Source organism: Mustela erminea, chromosome 3, assembly GCF_009829155.1.
Source record: "Mustela erminea isolate mMusErm1 chromosome 3, mMusErm1.Pri, whole genome shotgun sequence".
Taxonomy (NCBI): Eukaryota; Metazoa; Chordata; class Mammalia; order Carnivora; family Mustelidae; genus Mustela; species Mustela erminea.
The window spans coordinates 87,566,646-87,591,174 of NC_045616.1; the positions used below are offsets into that span (position 1 = coordinate 87,566,646).

Sequence of the window (24,529 nt, forward strand, 5' to 3'; positions counted from 1 at the left end):
GCTCAAACTAACCTGTTGAGGCAAAGAGGAAGGACTCACAAAGTAGAAAACTATAGACACTGCAAGTGGGAAAGGAATGCCTCTATTGCTAGGTCAGGGCAGAGGACACGGTCCCTTCACTCTGACCACTACCATTATCCTCTCTACATACCTCCCTGCCATTCCCTAACCCAGGAACCCTCCTTCCAAGTCTATGTACTATCCAAAGTACAGAAACCAGCAGGACAATGTTACCTTTAACCACTGGCCAATAACAAAGCATTCAAGTATCTGAAATCATATAACTAAAAGGGACTGCTCCAGCTCTAATTTGTCCAAGCACTCCACATTAAGAATTAAGCAGCAAAGCAAAAGGAATCCATACACTTGATATTCCAATACTGACGTACCTGATAACCAATGCCTCACCAAGATCATCAAGGTTACTGCAAATGAGCTTTCATATGTGATAAAGCCAGAGGCATTCCTGCAAAAAAAGCAACGTGATTCTAGATGAGAACCCCTCCAGGTTAACACACTTTTCTTCATGAGTGGAGAATGTGGCCTCCCTCACCAACTTTGTTCTGGCCAAGGCATATGCCTGCAGACTGGGCCAAATATGCTCTATATCCAGATAAGCAAAACCAAACTGCATTCAAGGGCCTCATGTTATTTATGACCATTCAAACCCTTTCATTTGGCACCTATACACCACTATGATGGCTTTTATTTAGCATTTAAAAATACTGCGGAGCACTCCTGTGAAAGTCTCTACATTATGACCTAATCAATGCTAACATGCTGGCTGCTTGCTCTCTAAGATGACAGAGTAGGCTTTCAGGATCTGTGCAACTGACCCACAGTCACCAGTCTAGCTAGCTACTCGCCAAGTCCAAAACTGATGAATTCCCACTTGCCCATGAGACTGAGACTACAGGGTAATTTTAGGTTAGAGCTCAATTCTAACTCCTTTCCCCACACATGTGAACAGTCAAACCTTTTTCGCAAGGTTAAGAATGGTAGAAATGCTGGACACAGCCAACAGCAAAGCAGCAGTTTAAGAGGTTTCAGGTTATAGCACACCTTAATTCCGAGATGGAGGGATAGTTACACTGAGAGATCAGACAAGTTAAACAAGTTTAAAACCAAAAGCAGTGGACATTTATTCCTCAATTTTTGTGCAGAAGTGTAAAGATGCATTTGAAAGAACCTGATGGCTAGAGAGCATCAGCCACGGCCTTCAGGCTGGCCTGGTTTACACAATTAGAATAGGAGAAGGAGGGAAAAAAAGGTAACTTGCCTAGTTCACATGAACGATGTTTCTGGCAAACACAGTTGTTTACAAGTTTCAAACTACAGTTTACTAGAGTCAAGGGAAGACTTCAAAAAGCCACATACAGTACAATTTATAATTGAATGAACATCCTGCAATGTCAGTGCAAAGTAATTATGTAGACTCTCCAATACAAGATTGTGCTCATGTTTCCCAGGTTTGATCAGTGTTGCTCTTTTAACAATCACAATCACAGAAGCTTAACTTACCAAATAGCAATGCCTTTGTTTCATGTCCTATGTACCAAGGGAATGTTACAAGGTTTTTGTGAAATGCAGCTTAGTTTCATTAATAAAGCAGGTTTATTAGTTTAACAGTCATGTTCCTGGAATACTGCACATGTAAGTTTCATGGAAATGCTTTTAAGCTTATGCCCTTATCTTGTTCAGTAAAATTACTTTCAAGATATCCTTTTGACTATGTAAACTGGAATTGTTTCATGATTTTGAAATGTAACCAGTATAAATGAAAACATTTTAGGGATGTGGGGGGGAGAACCCACCACTAATCTCTGCTAGACAAAGTTCTTAAAATCAAAAAGCCTATTCACACAAAATTATATGTAATGACTGTAGTAATCAGTTTATTACACAGATTAATCATTCTTGAACGTACAAGCTCCAGAGGAGCAATTGGGTCTTTAAATATACACAAGTATTTCCGTCAAATGAATTTTCACCCTTACATCCAGATAGACCTAAGCAGTTAAAAACATAAGAAAAATAAGAGCTATTAGCTATGTATTAACTGAGAAACCACATACAAACCAAAGAATGTGGAAGAGAGAAAGGGGCTGAAAGGACAAAGGTTGAAGGGTGGGGAGATGCAAAAGATGTGGGACCAAAGCCCATCACACTTTATGTACTAATAGCTCCAATCCATTTAAATGTTGACCAGTTAAACTTAGACCTTAAAATACAGGATGTGGGTAGAGATTAATCTGGTTGGTCATAACTTTCACCTAAGACGTAGGTCCTTCCAAAAACATGAATACAGAAACAGCTTCGTGTTCTTCACCTTGCTTTTCATAACTGTTCTGAGTTTAAAAGGATTCCATTTAAAAACAATCTCCTACAGGTCAGTGGAGCTTTTCTTCCCCATCCAAGCACACACCATACCCACCACCCCTCACCTTGCCGTTATCCAAATTTAAGTCAGTAAGGAAAACTTTTAGTCTCACACCTAGGTTATGCCTGGAGAACTGGCTTGTCACACACACACTTCTCTGCTAGGAGGCAATGTTGGTACAGAAGTACAGTATTTCTAGTTTGTTGTTCCAAGTATGTACAACACGCAGCACTGCTGTATCAGGTAAACATGTGCACAGGGGAAGATGAGGCGTGGGCTCATAGAAAGCAGTCAAATGGAAATCAAAAGGACTTTCTCTTTCAGAGTTCCCCTATCTTTATTTGTAGAGGTTATCCAATAATTTCTTTAATTACATCGCATACTTCTGAGTCCATTCCCGAGCTATTCTGTTGTACCTGTACACACAAAAAGAAGCTTGGCTTAACACAGGTGAGGAGTCAGTCAAAAAGCAGCAGATTTCATTCATTATCCTATATTTAACTTGAGGGGAATAACCAGTACTATCAAGCAAAGCCTTATCTATATATTTGAGTGAGAGAAAGAGAGAGTGTGAGCGTGTGTGTGTGTGTTGGTAGTTGGAGGAAGCATAGGGAAAGGGACAAGTAAACTCCACGCTGAGGGCAGAGTCTGATGCAGGACTTGATCCCATGACCCTGAGATCATGACCTGAGCTGAAATCTAGAGTGGGATGCTTAACTGATTAAGCCACCCAGGTACCCCTCTTTCTAAATTTCAAATAAGCATTTATTTAGTGATGGAGGGAAAAGGCTTTAAAACTTTAAACCATGTCCCATAAATGCTACTAATAGAGGATTCTGATTAAATCTTAGCATTTGCTGGTATACCTTTACTATATAGGTATATACTATTTATATATATATATATACATAAATATGTGTGTGTATATATATATATATATATGGTTTAGGTATGTACTATACCTATACTATATTTGAATGACCTATTTCTAAGAAAGATCTTCAGTCACTGATTCATTTATTTTGAGTTCTTAAAACTACATAATTCTACATTATATGGTTCTTGACTAAATTGACATAATACTTTCCTCTGTATCAATAAAACCAGTTCTGGCAGACCTTAAATGAATAGGTCTATTACTACAGAAGAATATTCTAGTAGTAAAATAAGAAGGACAAAAGATTCTATAGTTCTTTAAAAAGGGATTCAGGGAAGTTCAATGAATATTACCACTATAATGACGTGGGAAATCCCTTTTGGAAGGCATTCATGCCCACCCAGATATTGGACAAAATGGTTCTCTAATCAAAAAAATTTTTGTGGGGGGCATCTGGCCAGCTCAGTTGGCAGAGAATGTGACTCTTAATCTCAGGGTTATGAGTTCAAGCCCCACATTGGGTGTAGAAATTACTTTAAAATTTTCTTAAGGGGTGTCTGGGTGGGTCAGTCGGTTAAGTGTCTGCCTTCAGCTCAGGTCATGGTCATGATCCCAGTCCCAGGATTTAGCCCCACATCATGCTTCCTGCTCAGTGTCTGCTGCTCCTCCTGCCTCTCATCCCACTCCTGCGTGCTCTCTCTCTCTTTCCCTAATAAATAAAATCTTTAAAAAAAATAATAATTTTTAAAAAAGGGGCACCTGGGTGGCTCAGTCATTAAGCATCTGCCTTCAGCTCAGGTCATGATCCCAGGGTCGTGGGATCAAGTCCCGCATCAGGCTCCCTGCTTGGTGGGAAGCCTGCTTCACCCTCTCCCACTACCCCCCTGCTTGTATTCCCCCTCTTGCTGTCTCTGTCAAATAAATAAATAAAATCTTTAAAAAAAAAAAAACTTAAAAAAAAAAATTTGTGAATGTATACACAAATAGGAAAAAGCATGACCTAATTTTATTCTCAATGCAGCCAGAAATACGTAACTATAGATACTATTCAGAGCTAAACACATACAAAACTAAACTAAGAACCAATTGCTATTACAATCCCCCATTCTTCTTCTTCTTTTTTTTTTTTAAAAGATTTTATTTATTTATTTGACAGACAGAGATCACAAGCAGGTAGAGAGGCAGGCAGAGAAAGAGAGGAGGAAGCAGGCTCCCTGCTGAGCAGAGAGCCCGATGTGGGACTCGATTCCAGTACCCTGAGATCATGACCGGAGCCGAAGGTAGAGGCTTAACCCTCTGAGCCACCCAGGCGCCCCACAATCCCCCATTCTTGATGTAGCTCCATTTAAAACTGAAATATACTATCTAGGGGGGCGCCTAGTGGGTTAAAGCCTCTACCTTCAGCTCCCTCTCTGCTCAGCAGGGAGCCTGCTTCCTCTTCTCTCTCTGCCTGTCTCTCTGCCTACTGTTGCTCTGTCAAATAAATAAATAAAATCTTTAAAAAAAAAAAAAACAACTATCTAGGGGTGCCTGGTTGGCTCAGTCAGAAGAGCATGTGGCTCTTGATCTCGAGGTTGTGAATTCAAGCCCTATGTTGGGTATAGAAATTACTTAAATAAATAAAAACTGAAAAAAGTAAAAATAATTAAAAAATATATATATATACTATCTATAAACCTCTCTAATCCAAGAGAATTCAATGAATTCTTAATCCCTTATATATATATATATTTTAAGATTTTATTTATTTATTTGACAGAGAGAGAGACACTGAGAGCAGGAACACAAGCAGGGGGAGTGGGAGAGGGAAAATGGGCTTCCGCTGAGCAGGGAGCCCGATGTGGGGCTCGATCCCAGGACCCTGGGATCATGACCTAAACTGAAGGCAGACGCTAAATGACTGAGCCACCCAGGCACCCCTTTAATCCTTTTTATTTTAGCTTTAGAAAATTATCCACTCTCTCCCACCTATTTCTTTTCGATAGTTTTTTCTTTTTTCTTTTTTTTCCTTTTTTTAAGATTTTATTTATTTACTTGACAGAGAGAGAGATCACAAGCAGACAAGAGAGGCAAGCAGAGAGAGAGGGAGAAACAGGCTCCCCACCGAGCAGAGCCTGATGTGGGGCTTGATCCCAGGACCCCAAGATCGTGGCCTGAGCTGAAGGCAGAGGCTTATTTAACCCACTGAGCCACCCAGGCATCCTCCTCCTACAGTCTTAAAGAATGATACACAAAATTGAAAAATCAGAACACTTTCAGTTACTATATTTTTCAATATCCTGACCACTCCCTCAATAATTCATAGTACAATTCTAAAATATGTAAATTCTATATTGTTTTTTATTTTTTAAGATTTTAATTTATTTGACAGACAGAGAAGCAGGGGGAGTGGGAGAGGGAGAAGAAGGCTTCCTGCTGAGCAGGGAGCCTGATGCGGGGCACAATCCCAGGTCCGCGATCATGACCTGAGCCAAAGGCAGATGCTTAATGACTGAGCCACCCAGGCACCCCATCTACATTGTTTTTAAAGGAAATCTGGGGCTTTCATGTCTTGTTGCATTCACTCCTTTTCTTTTTAGATTATGCCAAATGGCAGAAAATCAATTCCCATTAATTTACAAATACCTACCAAAGACAGATGGGCTCTTGATACAAAATGCTTTAATGTCAAAAGCCAAGCAGAAGAAATAGTGCTCTTAGGAAATACACTATAGAGTCTTTCTCGACAGTGGGAGTCATTTGAAACAATTATAAATAAGATTGGCATCCTCAACTTACAATAATATCTGATGCAAACACTATTCTTTCTGTCCCCAGGTGAGTATATCAGAACTTCATTTAAATATCTGACCCATACTCAGCCCTAAGTTAAGATCTGAGACAAACATCTGCATCCTACCACAGCTACTTTTCTGGCCATACTTACTTTTCTCTATCTGTTTTGTAGATCCGAGCAATCTCAGGCACTAAAGGGTCATCTGGATTGGGATCACACAACAGAGAACAGATGGACAAGAGTACTGTAATGGGGGGAAAAAAAAGGTATAAATTAGTAGAGGATAAAAGGGTTGAAAGAAACATGAAATGCCAACACATGAGAAAATTCTAAGAACCTACTGATACTGCAGTGCCTAGTAGATTTGTGAGCTCTACCTAACTTGGTAGCTAAAATAATCAAGAAAAAATCATGGAAGATTTCTCTTGAACCCCTAAGGATGATGGCCCAGGCTGATGAAGTGACTTGCACCATGTCCCTGGTTAGTGAGTATTAGAGTGGAATTAGAGTTCAGGTCTTTCAAATTCTAGACCAACAATACTTCTCATAGGCCATAAAATTCAATTTTTAGAAACCCATGTTCAGAGATAAATGGTCCTCAAATTTCCAAAGACAACTACACTACTGAATGCTGTTGGAATCGACAACCATGAAATCCAACAATCACTGTTTTCTCAATGATAGGTACTACATTCAGATGCAATAGATTTATTTCATTTTTAGTTGAAAACAATTTAGTCAAAGAACATAAAGATCAGTATTTGCCCCCAAATGGGGCTGGCCACACTTACTATGCAAGGATACAACATACCAAGGTCTCAAATTCTTTTCAATTACACTTTAGAATCTCAATTAAGCCATATCCTCAGTGACAGCCTCAAACACGGCACACAAATCTCAACAGTACAATTGCCTCTGTTCAAATTTGTTATAAACTTATGTATTCCTTATTGAATGCAAAGAGGAGGAGGCCAAGGCCACTGATTACATTAAATTCAGGGGCCTCTCACATACTGAAATAAATTCTTTTTTTTTTTTTTTTAAAGATTTTATTTATTTATTTGACAGACAAAGATCACAAGCAGGCAGAGAAGCAGGCAGAGAGGAGGAAGCAGTCTCCCTGCTGAGCAGAGAGACCGATGTGGGGCTCGATCCCAGGACTCTGGGATCATGACCTGAGCCGAAGGCAGAGGCTTTAACCCACTGAGCCACCCAGGCGCCCCCTGAAATAAATTCTAATTCTTCTATTTTTTTTTTAATATTTATTTATTTGATAGACAGAGGTCACAAGTAGGCAGAGAGGCAGGCAGAGAGAGAGAGAGGAGGAAGCAGGGCTCTCCGCTGAGCAGACAGCCCGATGTGCGGCTCGATCCCAGGACCCTGAGACCATGACCTACCTGAGCAGAAGGCAGAGGCTTAACCCACTGAGCCACCCAGGCACCCCTAATTCTTTTATCCTGATGCAACACAACTCAGATGTCTTATTTCTCTCTAATATTCTGCAGCAGGAAGCAATGATTCTGAGCCCACTTCACCCCAAAACATCAAATGTACCAGGAAAAGAACTTTTTCATTTTCCTATCACACCTATTCTATAAGAGATCAAAGGCTTCTGAGACTTGAAGAAAAAGTTCACATGCCCCTAATCATTCAATTTTTTAACAAAAAAGCTATTTCCTTGCCTTAAGAGTATACGGAAAATAAAAAAAACACAAGGAAAGATGTTTTCTGACTCTACATTCCTGCTGCGCAAAATTCTGGCAGATGGCATGCGCAGAACATCTTCTCTTTCCATTGTCAGGTATAACACCTGATGCCCTCTTCAAGCACAGAACATTCTAACAGTAGTAAGGAAAGATTTCATGTATTTCCTGGAAATGACAACAGGAAGTTACAGATTTCTGAATGTTCATGAAATTACTGACTACAGAAAGAAGAAATTTATCCAGCCCATCAAACTGGCAAGAGTTCAACTGAATCTTCACCTAAAATTAGACATGTTACTAAATTAGTATTTGTTATAGTATTTACTATTTATTTACTATTCCAATTATTCCAAGAAGGCAACCTTAAAAAAATTGTTTAAAAGAGCTAATTTTTCTAACTTTCTTTCCAGGAATGAAAGGTTGAGTGGTGGTTATCTGATCTGTAAAAGGATTCTTACTCTACCACTCAGGGACCTTTAATTCATTTTAAAAAAGAAACGATTTTGTTTTATAAAATACTATATCTTCTTTCCGTATAAAGAGAATTACTCCTATTTCTATAACCTGCACAGACTCTTCACTGAAGTGGCTAAATTTTTACCTACATATACATTTTTCATCATTTTTACTAGTGTCATAATCCACTGTCACTTCCAATTCTAAAAACATATGATCAAGTGGCTTTATGGCACACTTAATTGCTTCCTTTAAGTTTTCTGTGTATTTAGATCCCTAACATATACACTCAAAGTGGAAAGAATTTCAGGTCAAAGCTACTGCCCTCAAAAGAGGAATAATCATTATCACATATAGGATTCAGGCCTTTCACAGAAATGCTTACCTGCACATTCAATTTACAAAGAGAAGTCATTAAAACACTAAACTTAGGTACAATGATATAATCAAATTCAACAAAATGGAACTACAATTATTTTTAAAGACAGCTTTCCAGATAGAACATAAATCAAATAAACTAAGAGCCCTTATGATTCAGAGTAACTGAAAAGTCAAAACTAGACACCCAAGGGGGAAGGAAAAAATGTTCAGTAACAATTTTAGCTACTAGACCCTTTTACTATACACACACACAATATTCTACCTCTTTTGGTCCCTTACTAGATTTCTATCTCAACACACACACACACACACACACACACACACACACACACACACACACACACACACTTTTCTGCCTCTCTTGGTCCCTTATTAGATTTCTATCTTTACTGCTACTTGGTGAAGGAAAAACAACCAGGCCAGTAAACCGTAAGAACACTTTCACTACTAGCCCTTGAATTATAAGGGGAACTCCGTAAGAAAAGGACCCACTTATCTGGAAAATTATTTCAGCCTCAATTTTTTTTGAAGTCCCCCCCCCCACCAAGATTTTATTTATTTGAGAGAGAGAATGAGAGAAAGAGAGCAAGAGAGAGGTAAGAATCAGAGGGAGAGGGGTGCCTGGGTGGCTCAGTGGGTTGGGGCCTCTGCCTTCAGCTCGGGTTGTGATCCCAGAGTCCTGGGATTGAACCCCGCATTGGGCTCTCTGCTCGGCGGGGAGTCTGCTTCCTCCTCTCTCTCTGCCTGCCTCTGCCTACTTGTGATCTCTGTCTGTAAAATAAATAAATAAAATCTTTAAAAAAAAAAAAAAAAGAATCAGAGGGAGAGAAAGACTCCCTGCTGAGAGCAGGGATCCCAGTTCAGGATTTGATCCCAGGTCTCCAAGATCATGATCTGAGTTGAAGGCAGTTGCTTAACCAGATGGGCCACCTGGGTGTCCTAAAGATTCTATTTTTGAACAATCTCTACACCCAACGTGGGATTCCAACTCACAACCTCAAGATTAAGAGTAGCATGCACTAATGGCTGAAACAGGGGCCCCTCAGCTACTACTTTTAAAAATGTGTTCCTCTAGGGGTGCCTGGGTGGCTCAGTGGGTTAAGCCTCTGCCTTCAGCTCAGATCATGATCTCAGGGTCCTGGGATCAAGCCCCACATCAGGCTCTCTGCTAAGCAGGAAGCCTGCAACCCTCCTCTCTGTGCCTGTCTCTCTGCCTACTTGTGATCTCTCTTTCTCTGTCAAATAAATAAAATCTTAAGAAAAAAAAAATGTCAGAATACAGATGCAAGAAGCTGCATACGAGATAATGGCCACACTTACTACGCAGGATAGTAAGTGGCCATGACGTAATACGTTTAAAATAGGAAGAACAGGGGCGCCTGGGTGGCTTAGTGGGTTAAAGCCTCTGCCTTCGGCTCAGGTCATGATCCCAGGGTCCTGGAACCGAGCCCCACGTCGGGATCTCTGCTCAGCAGGGAGCCTGCTTCCTCCTCTCTCTCTCTCTGCCTGCTTCTCCGCCTACTTGTGATATCTGTCTGTCAAATAAATAAATAAAATCTTTAATAAAAAAAAAGTGTTCCTCTAGTTTTTTCTTTACATTTTTTGCTAGGATGCCATAAATTTTAATTTATTAATATTAATTTATTAATGCCTCTAGAATATTTTGTTTCCTTTTTTCTTTTTTAAATATTTTATTTATTTACTTGACAGAGCACAAGTAGGGAAGCCACAGGCAGAGGGAGAGGGAGAAGTAGGCTCTCTGCTGAGCAGGGAGCCTTATATGGGGCTTGATCCCAGGACCCTGGGATCATGACCTGACCTGAAGGTAGCCACTTAACCAAATGAGCCACCCAGGCACCCCAATATTGTGTTTCCTTTAAAAAATTTGTCAGAGTATTTAAGTCTTACCACATTTATAACATCAAAGTTAACATGACAAATATCCAATACTTTTTACAACAGTACCTTAACCTAGTTATTTCAGTGCTTACAAGAAACCAACTGTGCATTTTGTTTTTTTAGAACTTTACAATAATGATGAATTAGTCAGAATCATCATCCCTAGTTTACAGATGAACAAAATGAGGAACAGAGAAGCTAATTTGTCTCGAGTCTCATCCAGTAAGAGGTAAAGCTGAGATGTAATACAGGAAGTTGGATACAGAATTTTTTTTTTCAATATAGAATTTATTTATTTATTTGAGAGAGAGGGAGGGAGAAAACAGAGGGAGAGTGACAGGGAGAAGCAGACTCCCTGATGAGCAGAGAGCCTGATGTAGGGCTCAATCCCAGGACGTTGTGATCATGACCCAAGCTGAAGGCAGATGCTTAACCAACTGAGCCACCCAGGTACCCCGAGAATCTTTTTGTTTTGTTTTGTTTTTTAAAGAGTTTATTTATTTATTTGACAGAGAGAGAGATCACAAGTAGGCAGAGAGGCAGGCAGAGAGAAAGGGAGGAAGCAGGCTCCCTGCTGAGCAGAGAGCCCCATGCGGGGCTCCATCCCAGGACCCTAAGATCACAACCTGAGCCAAAGGCAGAGGTTTTAACCCACTGAGCCACCCAGGTGCCCCAGAATCTTTGTTCTTTACCACACACTATGCTGCCCCTTATCTAAAGGTATACATTAAACATAAAAATATAACTTAGGATAAAAAAATTTTCATACAGCAAATTTCATTACCCAAATTACTTCTTTTAACTATTTAACATACTTTTCTATATAAATTAATCTATATAATACTTACAAATTTAGCTTTTTTGTTTTCAAACATAGTATTCTTGCAATATTTGAATTGATTTATTTCTTCCCCTACTGTTGGACCTGTAATTTCTAATTTGCAGAAATAAATTAACATTGCCACAAATATATTTCCATACAAAACCTTTTCTATTTTTAGATTTGATTTTTTTATTTGAGAGAGAGAGAAAGCACCCATACAAGTGGGGGTGGGGAGGGAGAGGGAGAATTAGACTCCCCACGGAGCAGGGAGCCCAACAAAGGCGAGACACAAAACTTTTTTTTTGCATTTGAGGCTGTCTTCTTAGTACAAATGAATGAAAGCAGAATTATTGGATCAAAGGGAAGTATTAATTAAATCTCTTATCTTTAAATACATACTGACAGGGCTATACAAGTCAATACTTCTATCTGTAGTATGTAAGCAACCATTTCAATGTACTTTACCAGCACTTGGTTTTCTTTTTGTAAGATCTTTGTTATTTAAAAAGGTGAAAAATGGGAACTTAATTTTCATTTCCTTGATTATTTTGCTCCTTTCTGTTCATTCATCTGTTAGGATATTTTTCTCTTATTGATTTTTATATATGTTCTTCCTATTTTATTTTATTTATTTATTTTTTAAAAAGATTTTATTTATTTATTTGATAGGCAGAGATCACAAGTAGGCAGAAAGGCAGGCAGAGAGAGAGGAGGAAGCAGGCTCCCCGCTGAGCAGAGAGCCCAATGTGGGGCTCGATTCCAGAACCCTGGGATCATGACCTGAGCCGAAGGCAGAGACTTTAACCCACTGAGCCACCCAGGCACCCCTGTTCTTCCTATTTTAAACGTATTACTTCATGGCCACTTACTATCCTGCGTAGTAAGTGTGGCCATTATCTCGTATGCAGCTTCTTGCATCTGTATTCTGACATTTTTTTTTTCTTAAGATTTTATTTATTTGACAGAGAAAGAGAGATCACAAGTAGGCAGAGAGACAGGCACATAGAGGAGGGTTGCAGGCTTCCTACTTAGCAGAGAGCCTGATGCAGGGCTTGATCCCAGGACCCTGAGATCATGATCTGAGCTGAAGGCAGAGGCTTAACCCACTGAGCCACCCAGGGACCCCTGTATTTTGATAACTTTTAACTCACTGGTGGGTTGTTGAGGGGCTGTATCATTTCAGATCAGCATATAAAGAAATGTTTGTTAACTACTCAGTTCACCGACATAAAATCCCCAACCTACTGATGTAATTAGGCTTTATTCAGAACTACTGGATATTTCATCACAAAACTAGTAACTAATTTTTAGTACACATCTCTAAGCACACAGCACTATATACCACAAAGATTAAGACAATCAAAAAAAAATTTTTTATTAAACTGGTCACCTCAGAAAATAATCTGTTTCTGATAGAAACCCCAAGACAAGAGGTTTCTTACAGAGTCTGAATATGAATTTACCTATACCTTGCCCTTCAAGAACCTTCTGTATCTTTACCACAAGCATTCCTCTGTAAGGTCTGTTATCTCCTCTTCTGGAACAGTATCTACCCTTACCATTTACGGATCTCAAGGTTGGAAGAGGCTTTAATATCGTCTACTTCAATTTTTTTTTTTTTAAGATTTTTTAAAGATTTTATTTATTTATTTGACAGACAGAGATCACAAGTAGGCAGGTGCAGAGAGAGAGGAGGAAGCAGGCTTCCTGCTGAGCAGAGAGCCCGATACGGGCTCGATCCCAGGACCCTGAGATCATGACCTGAGCCGAAGGCAGAGGCTTTAACCCACTGAGCCACCCAGGCACCCCTTCTACTTTAACTTTGCTCTAAAAGAAATTCATACCAAGTAGCCATTTTCCAACCGATGCCCGAATGGCATAATGGACAGAGCTGTCAAGACACCAGAGAATACCTATGTCTGAAAACCCAACTCCCTCCAGTGGTCTCAAGGTCTATCAAAAATAACAGGGGCCACTAGCTCCTCTTAAAAGGAACATGAATAATCATTTTAAAAAATAAGTAACCTTTAAAAGACAAAAAACAGGGACGCCTTGGAGGCTCAATCGGTTGAGCGTCCAACTGCTGATTTAGGCTTAGGTCATGATCTCAGGGTTTTAAGATCAAGCCCTCTGTCAGACTCCACGCTCATCGCAGAATCTGGTTGAGATTCTTCCTCTCTCTGCCTCTCTCCTTCTGCCCCTCCCCCTGATTGCGCACACTCTAATAAATAAATCTTTAAAAATAAGTAAGTAAAAAATAAAAGACATAAACACGGCTGCTTTATCTTAATATCAGATAACCCATTCCATTACCTTTTGAAATAGTTAGTGCTGGAGACCACTGTGACCGGAGAATATCCAGACAAATGCTGCCATTACTGTTAATATTTGGATGATAAATTCTTGTTGTAAATGCAACCTACAGAAAAAAGGAAAACTTCTTGTAAACTGGTTTATTAATATCATAGAAAGCACATAAAGAAACAAGTGCCATACCACAATTACCTTAGGTGGCTTGAAGGGGTAATCTGTTGGGAAATGAATTGTCAAAAAAAATACTCCACCCTGATAGGGACTGTCATTCTGTTGATAACAAGAGAATTGGGATTAAAATGAGTATATCATATAAACATTTATTCTGAAATCAATCTGAATACTTACTGGCCCCATTATTGTAGCTTGCCAATGGAACACTGAAAAAGAACAAAAAATCACCATGAAGCAGTATCTCCAATGTACCTACACCATAATGACTTATCATTCCCTATCTAATCCCACTTCATTAATAAGCAATATGTTAAGTCCTGGGCAAGATGAGGAATCTAAGTCAAGACCGAGTCTGAAGAGAGCAAAGAAAATGACTAGTATGGTCTAAACACTGATAAGGTACTCAGTGAGAAAGTATTTGGGCTAAAACATCTTGAAAATTCGGGGGCACCTGGGTGGCTCAGTGGGTTAAGCCGCTGCCTTCGGCTCAGGTCATGATCTCCGGGTCCTGGGATCGAGTCCTGCATCGGGCTCTCTGCTCAGCAGGGAGCCTGCTTCCCTCTGTCTCTCTGCCTGCCTCTCAGTCTACTTGTGATTTCTCTCTGTCAAACAAATAAATAAAATCTTAAAAAAAAAAAAAAAAAGAAAGAAAGAAAGAAAATTCGTATCAGGGAGACAAAATTCTTGACAAGGCCCAAGGTTTCACTTTTCAACAGGCCTTTCTTACCTCTAACGGTAAAAAAGAACCAAAAGATTCAACTCTTTAACTTGTTACATCATTTCCCCAACACATTAATATATAATACTCCCTTTTTTTTTTTTTAAGATTTTATTTATTTATTTGACAGAGAGAGATCACAAATAAGCAGAAAGACAGGCAGAGGGAGAAGAGGAAGCAGGCTCCCTGCTGAGCAGGGTCCCAGGACCCTGGTATCATGACCAGAGCCAAAGGCAGTGGCTTTTACCCACTGAGCCACCGACGCGCCCCTATAATATACTCCTTTTATAATACTGGTATGGCACAGGACTGTAAAGCCAAAGCAGGTAACACTCAAATTAGGAAAGACTCGTTTTTTTTTTTTTTTTTTAAAGATTTTATTTATTTATTTGACAGAGAGAGAGATCACAAGTAGGTGGAGAGTCAGGCAGAGAGAGAGAGAGAGAGAGAAGCAGGCTCCCGCTGAGCAAAGAGCCCGATGCGGGGCTCGATCCCAGGACACTGAGATCATGACCTGAGCCGAAGGCAGCGGCTTAATCCACTGAGCCACCCAGGCGCCCCAAGACTCGTTTTTTATAGCAAGAAAAAACCTCTGAGAGCATTCATGGCTAGAATTACTAGTCCCTTACTAACATATGAAAGATCAATAATTATATCTTTTTATTTTTTAAAAAAGGTTTTTATTTACTTGACAGAGAAAGAGATCACCAGTGGGCAGAGAAAGAGGGGGAAGCAGGTTCCCTGCTGAGCAGAGAACCCTATGTGGGGTTTGATCCCAGGACCCTGAGATCATGACCTGAGCTGAAGGCAGAGCTTTAACCCACTGAGCCACCCAGGTACCCCAATTATATCTCTTTTTATTTATTTTTGTTTTTATTTATTTATTTCACAGACATAGATCACAAGTAGGCAGAGAGGCAGGCAGAGAGAGAGGAGGAAGCAGGCTCCCCGCTGAGCAGAGAGCCCGATGTGGGCTAGATCCCAGGACCCTGAGACCATGACCCGAGCCGAAGGCAGAGGCTTTAACCCATTGAGACACCCAGGCGCCCCTATATTTCTTTTTAAAATGATCTAGAATCTACATCAATAAAGCAGAGTAAGACAAACTAAACTAAAAACACATCAAGATGGAATTTAATTAACAAAAGCATCTGAAGACATACCATTAAAATCTTAGTTGAGTATTCTGCTACATAAGTAAATACAAGAATTACCTACTGGAATCACTGACTTAGGTCTCCTTGTGGAGCTCTCCTACACTCCTAGATCTCCTTGTGGAAGCATAAAAAAGGGAAGAAGGTAGTGGGAGAATATCTAATCCTGACTCAAATTCTAATGGTTTGGTAAATAGTTCAATAATCACTACAGGGACACCTGGGTGGCTCAGTCAGTTAAGTGTCTGCCTTCAGCCTGGGATGGAGTACCACATCCGGCTCCTTGCTCAGCACAGAGTTTGCTTCTCCCTCTGCCTGCTGTTCCCCCTGCTTGTGCTCTCTCTCTCTCTGACAAAGAAATAAAAAAATTTTTAAAAATTAAAAAAAAAAAAAAAGAAAGAAAGAAAGAAAAGAAAAAGAATCACTACAGATTATGGGGTACCTGAGTAGCTCAGTTGGTTAAGCGTCTGCCTTTAGTTCAGGTCATGATCTCAGGGTCCTGGGATCAAGCCCCAGTTGTGCTCTCTGCTCAGTGGGAAGTCTGCTTCTCCCTCTCCCTCCACTGCTCTCCCTGCTCATAATCTCCCTGTTCGTGATTTCCTGTTTGTGCTCTCTTGCTTGTGCTCTCTCAAATAAATACAATATTTTAAATTAAAAAAAAAATTACTACAGATTTAAAAAAAAAATCACTACAGGTTCCAAGTAGAAGGAACTCTCCAGAAATAGTTAACTGGGCAAAATATGTGGCCATAAGCATCAAATATTGTTGTATTTTATATGTACATCTATATTTCAAACACCTTTCATTTAAAGATCAATCTTGAATTACAAAATTTTGATAGTTCCCAAACCAGCAAAAACAAACAAAAACTCCCACTACCACCCTGGTTTGACGATGAAAACCAAATTACAGAAACTAAAAGCTACAATCTATTTTATGAGAGTTTAAATGTGAACCTCACAGCTCAATAATTACTCTTTAGGATACACAAAGATGAAACTTTAAGGCTAAAAGAGAACAAGAATATCTATCATAGTTTGAGACATAATTTCAAGAGAACTACATCTGAATTCAGTACAGATCTCCAGAGAGTCAGATTCACCAAGATTTCAAAACAAAAGAAAATGAAACAGATTATATGACCAATAAATCTCTGGCTTACTATTCCTTTTAGGGCCTATACTTCCTCCTGCTTACCAGATCTTCAAAGAAAAATGGGAAAAAATGTAATGGTACATTAAAATATGGATATTTAAAAATAAAGCACTGTATTATTAATAAGTTCATTATTAAATATATATTATCTTTATTTTTAAAGTAATCTCTATGTCCAACATGGGGATTCAACTCACAACCCTAAGGATAAACAGTTGCATACTTTCCCATGTAAGCCAGCCAGGTGCCGCTATATTATTTTAAATATAAGGGGTACTGCGGGTGGCTCAGTTAGTTAAGCGACTACCTTCAGTTCAGGTCATGATCCTGGAGTCCTGGGATTGAGTCCCACATCCGGCTCCCCGCTCAGCAGGGAGTCTGCGTCTCCCTCTGACCCTCTCCCCTCTTATGCTCTCTTTCTCTTAAGTAAATAAATAAAATATTTACAAATATATATAAAATAAGGACTACCTTCTTACACTAAGTATCAATAATGTGGTGCTGAAGGATTTGAGAGCTAGAAGGGTCAAAAGGAGCTCAGAAAGTTTCATTGTGACCAACAGTTTCTCTTTTCTGAAGATTAAATTCTGCCTCCTTATTAATATTTAGCTACCCAATTACACTCTGCTTTATCCTTATATAATTTATCAGGAAGACTTGATAAAGACTTTTTGACAGTCATTTATCTCAACTGTTCTCAAATACTCCCTAAAGTTTTCAGTATTGTATCAGCAAAGACTCCTAGATGACCAACTGTAAGGAAGTTATTCTGTCCCTAAGGAGGAGATTTTCCTTATTCTCTTAGAAGGTAGGTATTACTGACAGTTTAGTAGTAGGTGAGTCAATACAGTGGAATAGGAAGGCTAACAGTTAAAGGAGAACTATTATTTTTTTAAACAGCTATAGAGAGATAATCCATATACCATATAATTCACCCACTGAAAGTGCATAATTCAGTGGTATTCAGTACATTCACAGAGTTGGGAAACCATCACCAAATTTTAGAAATTTTCATCACCCCCAAAGGAAACCCCATATCTGTATGCAGTTACTCCACATTCCCCCCAAATCTCTAGTTCTATGCAACCACTATCTATTTTCTGTCTCTATGAATTTATTCTGGAAATTTCATATAAATGGAACCATACAATATGTGGCTTTTTATATCTGGCTTCTCTCACTGGGCATGTTTTCAAAGCTCATCAATGTTGTAGTATATATTTGTACTCCCCTTTTTTACTAACATATAATATTCCACTGTATGGATATATATTCTATTTATCCCTTCATCAGCTGGTGGGCATTTGGATTATTTCCACATTTTGGCTATTACAGCTGCTGCTTCTACAAATATTAATGCACAAGTTTTTGCATGGACATGTTTTTATTTTTCTTGGATAAACAGTTACCAGTGAACTCATTGGGTAATATGATAACTCTATGTTTAACTTTTTGAGAAATTCTATGTTTAACTTTTTGAGAAACCTGTGAATTTGTTGTACCATTTTACATTACTATCAGCAATGTATGAAGGTTCCAATTTCTCCAAAACCTCAACACTTATTATCTGACTTATTGATTTTAGCCATCATAGAAGGAATAAAGTGCTATTCCATCACAGATGTGATTTCCATTTCCCTGATGACCAATGATACCGAGCATCTTTTCCATGTGCTTGTTGGCCAACTGCACATCCTCTTTAGCAGATCCTTTGCTTATTAAAAACTATAATGAGTTATTTATCTTTATATTGTTGAGTTACAGAGAGTTTTTAAAATATATCTTGAATAAATTTCCTTATCAGAAATATGACTTGCACAAATTTTCTCTCATCCTGTTGTCTCTTCACTTTCTTGATGATATCATTTGTAGCACCTAAATTAGACTTCATTAAAATGTAAAATTTGGGGCGCCTGGGTGGCTTGGTGGGTTAAGCCTCTGCCTTAGGCTCAGGTCATGATCTCAGGGTCCTGGGATTGAGCCCCACATCAGGCTCTCTGCTCAGCAGGGAGCCTGCTTCCTCATCTCTCTCTGCCAGGCTGCCTACTTGTGACCTCTGTCAAATAAATAAATAAAATCTTTTTTAAAAAAAGTAAAATTTACTTATTTTTTCTTTTAATTGCTTATGCTTTGGGGGAGTTCTTTGTAACTCTCAAGGATAACAACTCTTCCATCTGAGAAAGGAATGTGATAATACCTACTATGTAAAGTAAAGGCAAATTATTCAAGACAATGCAGAGAACTTCAAAAATGAATTCTATGCCCCAGACTTCAAATGCTTTTAAATGAAAGATCAGCCACTCTCAACTTTGAGGAATTTACTGGAAATAAAATCACTTTTTCAACTGAAAGACCACAATGACACAGGTGGACTGTGATACCATACACAACAAAACGAAAATCAGAAAACTTGAGGATGACGGGCACCTGGGTGGCTCAATCCGTTAAGCATCTGCCTTCAGCTCAGGTCATGATCTCAGGGTCCAGAGATGGAGCCCTGCATTGGGCTCTCTGCCCAGTGGGGAGTCAGTTTCTCCCTCTTCTTCTGCCCCTCCTGCTCACGTGTTCGTGTTCTCTCTCTCTCTCTCTCAAATGAATAAAATCTTTACTTTTAAAATTTTGTTTAAAGATTTTAATTATTTACTTGACAGAGAGAGAGAGAAAGAGTATATGCAGGGGAAGCAGGAGAGGGATAAGCAGGCTCCCTGCCAAGCAGAGAGCCCGATGCAGGGCTTGATCCCAGCACCCTGAGATCATGACCTGAGCTGAAGGCAGAGGCTTAACCTACTGAGCCATTCAGGCACCCCCCAAATAAAATCTTTAAAAAAAAAAAAAAAAAAAAGGAAAGAAAAGAAAAAAGAAAGCTTGAGAATGAGCCCACTTTGGAAACAACCATGCACCTCTCTCACTAGATTCTTCTCTAAAATACTTTATAGGGGCGCCTGGGTGGCTCAGTGGGTTAAGCCGCTGCCTTCGGCTCAGGTCATGATCTCAGGGTCCTGGGATCGAGTCCCACATCGGGCTCTCTGCTCAGCAGGGAGCCTGCTTTCTTCTCTCTCTCTCTCTGCCTGCCTCTCAGTGTACTTGTGATTTCTGTCAAATAAATAAATAAAATCTTTAAAAAAAAAAAACTTTATAATTTCTACTCCATTCAACTAAAAGAGCTATTGTGAAGCTTAAATGAGATAATGCATGTTTAATTACTTGGCCTATCTTGTTTGGTATCAAACACTATAGTTACTCAAACTGGACAAATGTGCATAATGTAAATGGGATTTTTCATACCTGTACTTAGCTTTATAATTTATCAATCTGTTTTACATTTAAGAAATCTTTGTAAAAGGTCCTTGTTTTAATTTTTTTTTAATTTTATTTAAATTCAATTTGGTTAACATACAGTGTTTATTACAGTTTCAGGGGTAGAATTTTTTTTTTAAACAAAGATTTTACTTATTTATTTGACAGAGAGAGATCACAAGTAGGCAGAGAGGCAGGCAGAGCGAGAGCGAGAGCGAGAGCGAGAGCGAGAGAGAGAGAGAGAGAAGCAGGGTCCCTGCTGAGCAGAGAGCCCGATGCGGGACTCGATCCCAGGACCCCAGGATCATGACCTGAGCCGAAGGCAGCGGCTTAACCCACAGCCACCCACGCACCCTCAGGAGTAGAATTTAGATTAGATTCATCAATTGCATATAACACCCAGGGGTCATTACATCAAGTGCCTTCCTTAATGCCCATCACCCAATTACCCCATTTTCCCCCATCCACCAAACTCCCCTCCAGCAATCCTCAGTTTGTTTCCTATAGTTAAGAGTCTCTTATGGTTTGCCTCCCTGTTTTTTTTTTTGTTTTGTTTTGTTTTTTTTTAAAGATTTTATTTATTTATTTGACAGAGAGAGATCACAAGTAGGTAGAGAGGTAGGCAGAGAGAGAGGAAGGGAAGCAGGCTCCCTGCTGAGCAGAGAGCCCGATGCGGGACTCGATCCCAGGACCCTGAGATCATGACCTGAGCCGAAGGCAGCGGCTTAACCCACTGAGCCACCCAGGCACCCTGCCTCCCTGTTTTTAATCTTACTTTTCCTTCCTTTCCCCTTGCTTTGATTCTTAAGTTTAGCAAAACAAAAGCAGCATTCTTAAGCAAAAACAGGAAAAATGTAAAACACAAGCTAATACAGCCTCTTATTTATTGTCTTACTGTATATACTTCTCTGACAAAACTGTTTCCAAGTATATTCTTTTTTCCTATTTGCTAAATATTACTTTTTTTGTGAATTAGTTTTGTGTCATAAAGCACAGTCTCATTCAAGTATACTCCTTTTAAAGAGGCTAGAAGATGGTATAAGGGGAAAAACTGTTGAGACAAAGTGAAACAAAAGGAAAATTACTATCCAACATGTGTGATAAGGCCTAATAAATTATTTTATATAGGATTAAACAGAGAAACTAGACATTAGAAATAAACTACCTGTCTTCACAAGTGTGAACCAGTGGAAGGACAAACACCACACACACACACACACACACACACACACACACTAATATCCCTTATCCCTAAGTATATCCCTAAGTATTATTTTACTTAAAGAACAATAGCTTGTTGTAAGTAAAACCTCAAATATTTGACCCCAGGAAAACACTCAGAAGACTTGAAGGATATGTAGGAAGGAGTTGGAACAACTAGACAGACAATATCTGGCAGAAAAGGTTCAAAAGGTTCAAAATTAATACTACAGAGGAAGATAGGATATACACAGAACTGCACCTTTCATGGATAAGTAGGGTAAACACTGCCTCTTCCTAGAGCATAACTGTTTTTTCACACAAAATGTAATCTTAAGAGATATTCATCAGTCCCAGAGTTCCCCAGAGGCAGATGGTTATGTAGTTTTACTCCACCATTCCTTTTAAATACTTACTATCATCTCCAACAGGACCTGCTGAACACTGTGCTGGGGGGTCCCGTGCCAGGTCATTCAATTCCTCAAGAAAACAGAAAGAAAAGAAATATATTCAACATAAATGTAACTTTAACCAATTAATAAAATTTTCACTCATAGCAATATTGTCTATCCCACCACTAAAGTTTTTAAAGGAATACTCCTCGAAAGTCAGAGAGGGATGGCTTGTGAATCTTTAAGTTAAAGTATTTTGGATTCTTCTTCTTCTGCCCTCCCCCTTTTTTAAACTGAGGGAGGGGGTAGGGAGAGAGAGAGAGAGAAACTTAAGTAGGCTCCACACTCAGCATAGAGCCTGATGCTAAAATTGACTAAGCCACCAAGGTGCCCCAGTATTTTGGGTTCCTGAATGCAAATGTATGTTTAAAAACTGGATTATTTTTGCTTAGTTCAGAGTTTAAAAAGTAATTATAAGGAAAATGAACATGTATTATATACTAAATAGCTATAAAAATGGTTTTAGGGGCACCTGGGTGGCTCAGTGGGTTAAGCCTCTGCCTGGGATGGAGCCCTGCATCAGGCTCTCTGCTCAGCAGGGAGCCTGCTCCCCCCTTCCCCATGCCTGCCTCTCTGCCTACATGTAGTATCTGTCTGTCAAACAAATGAATAAAATCTTTTAAAAAAATGTTTTAAAGAAATGGTTTTAAAGTAAAAACTTTACTAGTTTTCAAAAAAGACGTTGAATTTCAAGGCCAATTTTTGAACCAGAGAACTATTAGGTTAACCGTGAGAAAAGTGCTTGAAGTCATCAATATTTCAAATAATATGAGACCACCTGACAAGATCTTATGTTTTCAGCTGATATGGACTGCCAGGGTTCCAAAGGTAGCTGAAACAAACTTAAAAAGGGATGTACTGAAAAGGCTGGATATATTAAAAAGGCTGAAGTAATAAAGCCCATCATAAAATCTTGTAATCAGAGACAGATCTATCCGTACTAATGCTCTATAACCAGATGCCGGCTTCTTAGCTATTTTAACATTAGGAGCCCACAAACTTACTGGATGGGAATCCTGAAAAAACCACAAGGCAGGAAATCATATTCTATTCCTTTCCCTCTTGGGTTGGTATTGGAGATTAAAAACAAGGGCTAATTTTAGATTATGATTTTTTTAAAAGATCTTATTTATTTATTTGACAGAGAGAGAAAGCACAAGCAGGAGGGAAGGGTAAAGGAAAAAGCAGACTCCTGACCAAGCAGGAGCCTGATGCGGAACTCAGTCCCAGGACCCTGGGATGGTGACCTGAGCCGAAGGCAGATGCTTAACCGACTGAGCCACTCAAGCACCCTGGATTATGTTTTTAATTAAAAAAAAAAAAAAAAAAAAAAAAAAGTTTTTTAAAGTAATTTCTACAACTAACACGGGGCTCAAACTCATGACTCCGAGATCAAGAGTTGCATGCTCAACCAACTGAGCCAGCCAGGTACCCCAGAATTATATTTTTAAATGACAAAAGTAAAAACAGTAAAATCTAGTATTTTAAATGTACGATAAAAAGTATCCAGAGCCCACCGGACACCTGGGAGGCTCAGTCTGTTAAACGTCTGGCTCTTGATTTCAGCTCAGGTCATGATCTCGGGGTTGTGAGACTGAGCCACGAACTCCATCTGGGTGTGGAGCTTGCTTAAGATTCTCTTTCTTCCTCTGCCCCTTACCGCACCCCTCTCCCTTTAAAACAACAACAACAACAACAACAACTTATAATAAAGCACTATTCAGAATCCAGAAATAAACTCGTGCTTATGTGGTCAATTAATCTACGACAAAGGAGGCAAGGATATACAATGAAGAAAAGGCTGTCTCCTCAATAAATGGAAAACTTAGCAGCTACATGCAAAAGAATGAAATAGGACCACTTTCTTACACTATACACAAAAATAAACTCAAAATGGATTAAGGACTTAAAAGATTAAGACCCGAAACCACAAAACTCCTAAAAGAAAACATAGGCAGTATACTCCCAGACATCTGTTTTAGAAATAATTTTTGAATCTATATCCTCAGGCAACGGCAACAAGAGCAAAAATAAACAATTGAGACTGTATCAAACTTTAAAAAAGGCAACCTACTGAATGGGGAAGATATTTGCAAATGAATGATCTGATAAGGGTTAATACCCAAAATACATGAAGAATTCATATAACTCAACGCCAAAAAACGCCAGTATGATTAAAAAAGGGCAGAGGACCTGAATAGGCATTTTCCCAAAAAAAAGACATAAAAATGGCCAAGAGGCACATGAAAAGATATTCAACATCACTAATCATGATGGAAATGCAATTCAAAACCACAATGAGCTAACACCTCACACTTATCAGAATGGCTAGTATCAAAGAGACAAGACAGCGGCTCCTGGGTAGCTCAGTCCATGGAGCATCTGCCTTCAGCTCAGGTCATGATCCCAGCACCTGAGACTGAGCCCCGCATAGGGTGCCCTGCTCAGTGGGGAGTCTGCTTCTCTTTCTCCCTCTGCCTCTGTGTGCTTGTGCACTCTCTAAAAATTAAATCTTAAAAAACAAAACAAAACAAAAGACATAAGTGCTGGTGAGGATGCAGAGAAAAGGGAATCACTGTGCACTGCTGCAAGGAATGTAAACTGATGCAGCCACTAAGAAAAGCATAAAAATTCCTCAAAAAATTAAAAATAGAAATAGCATATGATCCAGTAATTTCAATTTTGGGTATTTACTCAAAGAAAATGAAAACACTAACTGGAAATGATATATGCTCCCCTGATGTTTACTACAGCATTATTCACAATA

General features: G+C 39.2%; 2 protein-coding genes across 2 annotated transcripts in view; both read right to left on the reverse strand.

Moving 5' to 3' along the window:
* Positions 1-1,020, reverse strand: part of CXXC5 (CXXC finger protein 5) — a 54,360-nt gene extending 53,340 nt beyond the window's left edge. Inside the window, exon 1 of the mRNA XM_032336538.1 lies at positions 390-1,020. The gene's annotated coding sequence lies outside the window, so the exon portion shown is untranslated. The remainder of the gene's footprint in view (positions 1-389) is intronic.
* Positions 1,021-1,868: 848 nt separating this feature from the next.
* The window catches only part of UBE2D2 (ubiquitin conjugating enzyme E2 D2), a 64,830-nt gene continuing 42,169 nt past the window's right edge, over positions 1,869-24,529 (reverse strand). Inside the window, exons 2-7 of the mRNA XM_032336549.1 lie at positions 21,727-21,790; positions 13,960-13,991; positions 13,804-13,881; positions 13,612-13,717; positions 6,184-6,277; positions 1,869-2,796 (exon numbers count right to left, since the gene is read on the reverse strand). Coding sequence (XP_032192440.1) covers positions 2,751-2,796; positions 6,184-6,277; positions 13,612-13,717; positions 13,804-13,881; positions 13,960-13,991; positions 21,727-21,790 — 420 coding nt within the window. The 3' untranslated portion in view covers positions 1,869-2,750. The remainder of the gene's footprint in view (positions 2,797-6,183; positions 6,278-13,611; positions 13,718-13,803; positions 13,882-13,959; positions 13,992-21,726; positions 21,791-24,529) is intronic.